The sequence below is a fragment of the Chiloscyllium plagiosum genome, chromosome 36 (assembly GCF_004010195.1).
Source record: "Chiloscyllium plagiosum isolate BGI_BamShark_2017 chromosome 36, ASM401019v2, whole genome shotgun sequence".
Taxonomy (NCBI): Eukaryota; Metazoa; Chordata; class Chondrichthyes; order Orectolobiformes; family Hemiscylliidae; genus Chiloscyllium; species Chiloscyllium plagiosum.
In genome coordinates, this window is record NC_057745.1 from 1,546,134 (window position 1) to 1,553,413 (window position 7,280).

At 40.9% G+C, this 7,280-nt stretch overlaps 1 protein-coding gene across 5 annotated transcripts in view; it reads right to left on the reverse strand.

Annotated features, from left to right (window-relative positions):
- spg11 (SPG11 vesicle trafficking associated, spatacsin) overlaps positions 1-7,280 on the reverse strand; it is a 140,898-nt gene that overhangs the window by 10,753 nt on the left and 122,865 nt on the right. For all 5 annotated transcript variants that reach the window (XR_006309443.1, XM_043677119.1, XM_043677122.1 and 2 more), the window contains 2 exons: positions 4,234-4,367; positions 695-802 (listed from right to left, as the gene is read on the reverse strand). Coding sequence is in view for 4 of the 5 variants with exons in the window: in XM_043677119.1 (XP_043533054.1) it covers positions 695-802; positions 4,234-4,367 (242 nt within the window). In the remaining variant the exon portion in view is untranslated. The remainder of the gene's footprint in view (positions 1-694; positions 803-4,233; positions 4,368-7,280) is intronic.

A 7,280-nucleotide genomic window follows, 5' to 3' on the forward strand; every position in this document is an offset into this window, starting at 1 on the left:
CTGCAAGATGAAAACAAGGCAGCAGGTTGTTGGGAGCCAATGGTGAGCCAAAGTGACTGGACAATCCCTACAAATCGAGATCTGACCAACATTTTGACACCATTATACAGGCTCAGTGATTATGCCACTAGTATCATAATTCAAAGTTCCAGTTGAAATTCCACCATCTCTACATGAATTGCAATTGTTTACCACTTCTTAAAGCATTGGGAATGAGCAAAACACAACATTCAACCCATTTTTAAAAAGGTTTCAGCCCTACACTACATGGTGATTCATATCGCTCAGGATAAATAGGGATGGGCAATAAATACAGCTGGGCCAATATTGCAAACATCCACAAAGAAAAATAAGAAAAAGTTTGATTTATTCCCAAACACCAATTCCATTGTCTTTCTGCTTCCATTGAACAGGCCAGAATTCTGGCTGAACATGTTATCTGGAAAATGACAACTCTAAAGGTCCCTATCCTGAAGACATCACCAACCCTGTAAATGTGCCCTTATGTGGGTGAGGTGTTTAAACTCGGAACCTGTGTGCTTTAGAACAAATAAGGAAAATAGCAATGAACACAAATTATAGAAGGGAAAAGAAAGATTCTTGACAAATTGCTGTGGCAGAGAGGGAGGGGAAATCACAGATGAAGCAGTTTAACTACTTTCCCAGTTTACTTCCCCAGATAGCCCTCACTTACTGATTCAACATTTTTCCTCAGTAGCATTTCAAACCGATGGTTCTCATGTAGCAGGTCAAATATATACGTCATGTCATTGTATCGGCCAATGCCAGTCACCAGCCGGACCTGGGGGGAGAAAAGGATATTCACACCGCTGTTCGTTCTCTTAATAATGCACATTTAAACCTCTCTCTCTCAATTAAAGTACAACTCATGTACGGACTGAAAACTCTACATAATCACATACATGTCCATCAGAACACAAAATCCTCTCATCAGTGAAATAGTTTCCTATATATGGGAATTCATGGAGTATTGAACTATTTGGAAACATTACACAGTGAATTGGAATCCTGGACTTGTTACAGTCAAATTTTTGGTATCACGAATTGAGGGAGGAACGTTAGACTGTTTCTGGAATAGACCGACATAATCTTTAATTTGTGGAATTCATTCCCCCATGACATTGAGTAAATTTGAGGAGGAGATATACAGATTTTTAATTAGTAATGGGTTAAAGAATTATGGAGAGTGGGCAAGGAAGTGGAGTTCAGGCAGGGGCGAGATCAGCCATAGCCTCCAGGGTTATACAAGTTGGAAACGGGGATTACGTTAATCAGATCTTTGTTGACCAACATGAACACAACAGGCCAAAAGCATCCCTTCTGTGCCGTAAATATGTATAAGTTTAAAGACATCAATTTAAGTAGACAGGGACAATTGGCAAGCTGCAGCATTAAGTAAACACACTGTCAGTGAAATGGATGACACACAGAACCATTTAGACTATAAAGGGGAGGCGATGGTCTTGCAATATTATCACTGGACTGTTAATCCAGAGACCCAGCTAACATTCTGGGGACCCAGATTCGAACCCCCCCCCCCATGGCAGATGGTGGAATTTTGAATTCTCTGGAAGAGAGTCGAATGATAAAGAATCCATTGTCAAATGTCCAAAAAAACCCATCTGGTTGACTGTCCTTCAGGGAAGGAAACTGCCATCCCTGTCTGGCCTGGCCTACACATGACTTCAGACCCACAGCAATGCTGATGATTCTTAACTGCCCTCTGGACAAGTAAGGGTGGGCAATAAATGCTGGCCTAGCCAGCAACATCCTCATCCCATGAATGAATTTTAAAAAGGGCAGATTTGGGCCATTCGACCCATCCGGTATGCTCCAACGTTTGATTATGACTGATATGTTTCTCAACCCCATTCTCCTGCCTTCTCCCCAAAACCCTTGATCCCCTTACCAATCAAGAATCTCTGGCTTAAGTACACTCAAAGATTTGGCCTCCACAGCCTTCTGTGGCAATGAATTCCAAAGATTCACGCATTACAGCTGAAGAAATTCCGCATCTCAGTTCCAAAGGGTTGACCCTTCACTCTGAGGCTGTGCCCTCAGATCCAAGTCTCTCCTACCAGTGGAAACATCATCTCCACATCTACTCTATCCAGGCCATTCAGTATTCTGGAAGATTCAATCAGATTCCTAACATCATGAGCTCTAATTTAGCAGCCTCCTGTGCGCCACCACCTTCTGGAAATCCAAATCGATCCCATACACTGGCTCCCCTTTGTCTAACTTGCTCATTACTTCTTCAAAGAGTGCTGGTAGATTGTGTGACCTTGTCAGGTGTTTACATTTTCAATGAGTTGATCAATCTCATTAAATGTCATGGCCGACACAGGTAAGTTATTTAGATCAGAGATTACCCAGTGACTGAACAGTCAATTCTTGAAATGCTGGTGTGCGCAACTTCCCAAATTTGTAATGTGACTAACTATTTATCTAGAATGGTTGATGTATTGGAAATGCTTGGTATTAAGATGGTTAACTGTTCAAAATGAACATCAGAGACATAAAGGCCTCTCCATAAAGACCCTGACCTCAATTTGAATTTCTATCATTTGCACTGCTCGGCCTGGCGTAATGGACATCATTTCCTTTACATTCACATACAAGGCTATCAAATATATAAAATGAAACATGATTTATATGGGGACTTTAAATCTCTGTGGATTGATTCTACATTTTGAGTTTTCTAAACACTGCCACTCCTATGTTATCTTACATGGAAACAAATCGTACTGTGAACCGTTTAGAACCTTTCAAAGGAACTCAGAAATATGGCCTAACATCATGTGGGATACCCAATACAGTCTTGTGTATTTAAGGGATATATATTGATGCTGCTGTACATAAAGCCCAGTTTATAGGAGACTCTAATTATGATACAGACCTCCTGTATCATAACTTCTCAAGCGGAAGTCCTTGTCAGCATTTGAGATTCAGTTTTAACATCAGCACTTCCCTCAGTATTGCATTATATAGTAAGTATAAAGCCTGTGCTGAAACTCTTAGGATAGTGCTTCACTCGCAAACCTCACTGGGCTCAGAGTTATTAACTGAGCCAGGTGACATCTGTTTCAGTGAAAACATACATCAACACAGATTTGGGAAGGAAGTAAAGAAAGCTGATCCATTTCAGGATATTGCTTTCCAAGGAAATGCAACAGTACTTTCTGTTGTCTCAGCAACAGACTGTGGTGATATTAGATTTTGAATTTAAAAAGGTGCACATGGCACAAGAACAGAGACAGCATTGTGCCTAGGGAGATATGCAAGTATCAAGCTGATGTATAGGAAGTTCAAACGAAGAACTAATATATCCTCAACCACAAAGTAACAGTTATGTTACTGATATGGCAGGTTATAAAGTTTCCACTTTTTAAAGTTTTAAAAGAAATTTGGTGCACGGAGACTAAGACCATTCAGGGACAAGGGATGTGTACATGCTGCAAGAATCCAGGAATACATTAGCTTCTTTGACAAGCATTGTGTTAGGAATTACACAATTTTGGATTGTCCGAAATTAGTGGTCTCCATATTCCAGTAGTCAATACTTTCCCCAGAAGCTGGAAAGCATCCTGAAGAATTCCTAATCACCATGTTATACCTAAAGATGAAAAACCAATTAAGAGCGATAGGGAGAGCACAGAGGAATAAGATCGGATAACTTTTTCACAACACCAGCATGGTATAAATGGATCAAATGGCCTCCTATCATTCTCTATGAACTTGGCATCTGTGTGGGCCCCAAGCAAACTCATGCTACTGGTAGAGTTGGGTTTGGATCATGGAGAGGTTCAGCGAGGATTCGTGATGGCGAGGGCCTCAGTGGAGGCGAGATGGTAGCGAAGAGTGGCAACTTCTGCCCTAGCAGTGGCAGTGGGGTGAAGGCCTATGGCAGAGCACTTAACAACAAGGACTATAAAGTTGAGCACACTTTCTTCAATTTTCTGCCTTTAAATTCTATTGGATCGGTTTATTTTTCTGTGTTTTAAGATGGTACCGGAGAGTGGCAACACTATATAACCTGTGTCACTGTATATCGGAACAAAATACATGCGACAATAAATAAGTCAAAATCAATTCATGTCTGCACTCAAGTATGACAAATCTTGCTTTTAGAAAAGAAAAAGACAGACTTGAATTAAATCAGTTTTGAGATTTTCCTTTTGTTTATACAGCAGCGGTTTCCTAGGCACATACCATGAGGCTGTATGCTTCTTTGGGTGCGAGGTGTTTATGACTGAGGTGGCGTGCAGCTTGCAACACTCGACTAATCCCCTCCATGTGACAGGTCAGGCTAAAGCAGTCATGTGCTAGAATCAGCAGCTCCACAGCTTTGGAAACCATGAAAAAAAAGGAGACAAAGACAACATCATTATTGAAAAGAACACGTGAACTTACATTTGCACAGGGCCTGTCATAACCCATTACTTCCTAAACCACTTTAGAGTCAATAATGTACTATGAAAGTTTAACCACTGAAGCACAAATCACAGACGCTATTTGTTATTCAAGCAGCTCCCAAAAACAGCAATAAATGACAAAGCTATTCCCATTGCTTGAAGGGTTGTGATCCTGACAACACCAATTTAAGGTGATTGCAGAAGAACTCCAAGGTGAGACGGTGAACACTTTTTTTTAAACATTACAAGTGCTTATGGTCTGGAGTGGGCTGCCCAAGACGGTGGTGGATTTAATTGTGACAATTAAAAAAGGGACATCAATAATTGCCTGAAGAGAAGTGTCCCAGGAAAAAGGTGAGGCAATAGCACAAGCTCTTCAGAAATCCAGCTTGGACAAGATGGGATGAATAGCCTCCTTCTGAGGTTATAGAATCCCTACAGTGTGGAAACAGGCCCTTTGGCCCAACAAGTCCACATCAACCCTCCAAAGAGTTACCCACCCAGGGGCTATTACTCTACATTTACCCTAACTAATGCACCTAACCCACACATCCCTGGACAATATGGGCAATTTAGTGGCCAATTCACCTGACCTGCACTTCTTTGGACTGTGCTATAACCATGCTATGATTCATCTCTATGTAGAAGCTGAGGGGTTTAGTGGCTGAATCTTGGTTAGGCACCAGGAAAACGTCACTGCTTTTTGTAGAGTGCTACCTGAGAGGGGTAAGTGGCCTTTGGTAGACATATAAGACAGACTGGAAGAGGAAAGATGATAGGTGTTGCAATAGTGGAATTGACAAGCATTCCAGAGAGGGCCCATCTAAAACGGGTCTGGATCAAATGCAGTGTAGAGCATTTTGCTTGTGCTGTTGAAGAAATTTTAAACTAAATTGGAACAAAAAGATAATATCGAAGAGGAATCTAAAATGCATAAATGAAGGAGAGATCAGAATAGGAAATGGGTATTTAAAAAGGGGGGGGGGGGGGTATCAGAGTAAAAGGAAAAAGTAACAAAGTCCAAATCAGGTTACAGTGCATGTATGCGAATGCACAGAATGTGGTCAATACAGTCACAAACTACAATGTAACGTAACATTGAAGGGCAAGACTGGATATTAAATCTTCCTAGATACAATGTGTTCAGGAAAGATGGGTGGGGGTGGGGTAATGATCAACTAGATCATGGCAGTTTTGGAAAAAGAGAAGATGGCCCGGGGTGTTGAAAACAGAATCAATTTCGCCAGAATTAATGAACACAGAAGGTACAATTATATTAATCAGTGCAGTCTACAGGCTACCACCTAGAGAGAAGGATACAGAGTAACACATTTACAAGGAAACTGCAGTGAGCTACAAAACCTATGGGGAATTACCCAAAAGATAGACTGGGATTGGAGCAGTGTAAAAGGACAGAGATGGGAATGAGTTCCTGGAGTGTATTCTGGAAAATTTTCTACAACAGTATAATTCTGATCCTTCAAATAAAAAGAGGAACTGACTCTTGTGAATAAGGTGGAACAAGGGGATTAAGTGTTAGGGTGGAACATTTAGAGGACAGTGCTCAGTATTTCATCACATTTAGGCCAGCCCTGAATGATAACAAAGAACAATCCAGAGGAAAAAATATTAATAGGGAGTAAAGACAACATCCATGGGATAAGAACATATATGGGCCAAATAATTTGGAATTAAAAATTGGTAAGGTAAATGGTAGGTGAACAATGGACAACGATGAAGAGATAGTCAAGGTGTTTATGACTGAAAGGGAAGGATAGGGCAAACTAATCCTGACCTCCTGGAAGACTACAGGGTAGAAATTATGACAAAGAGAGAAAAAAAAACATGCTTCTGACAGAAGCTAGGTGCACAACACAATTGAGAACGAAACTAAATATAGAAGGTTGAGAGGGTGGTTAAAAAAAACAAATAAGACCATGAAGAGAGAGAGCTAATATGAAAGGGAATTTCAGGTCTTTTATCAACCTATAAACAGAAAACGGTGGCAAAAGGGGGCTGATTAGGGACCAAAAAGGGGATTTACATATGAAGATAGAGGGCACAGATGAGATACTAAGCATATACTTTTTAATCGGTTTTTACCATGGCAGAAAATGCTACTCAGGTCATGGAGAAAGAGGAGGTAGATCAGAGGCTGGCAAGACTTTAAATGAAGAGAAGGTATTAGACTGGCTGTCTGCACTTAAAGTTGAAAGGGCACCAGAACATGATAGTTCCAGGGGATACTGAGGGGAGAGAGAATGGTCATTGTAAAGGCATTGATCTTCTTAGATTCTGGAATGATGCCCAACGACTGGAGAATTACAAACCCTGGACATCCTTGCTTAAAATAGATTATAAAACTCAGCCCAGCAATTATAGATCAATCCATTCAACCTTAGTAATGGGACAAGTTTCAGAAACAATCATTTATGACAAAATTAACCCGCATTTGTTCAAATGACTATTTAAAAATTAACAGACAGTTAATGAGGGCAACAAAATAGATGTAGTTTGCATGGACTTCAAAAGGCATCCGATTCAGAGTCTCACTTGTAGCCAGAAGGATGGTTCATGGAAATAAAGGTACAATAGCAGCATGTGAAAAGAGTAAAGTCACTATCACCTCCAAGGACCAAATGACCATTCTCTCTCTCTCTCATTAGAGAGACAGAGAGACAGAGAGAGAGAGAGAGAGAGAGAGAGAGAGAGACAGACACAGAGAGAGACACACACAGAGAGACAGACACACACAGAGAGACAGACACACACAGAGAGACAGACACACACAGAGAGCGAGAGAGAGAGAGCGAGAGAGAGAGAGCGAGAGAGAGAGAGCGAGAG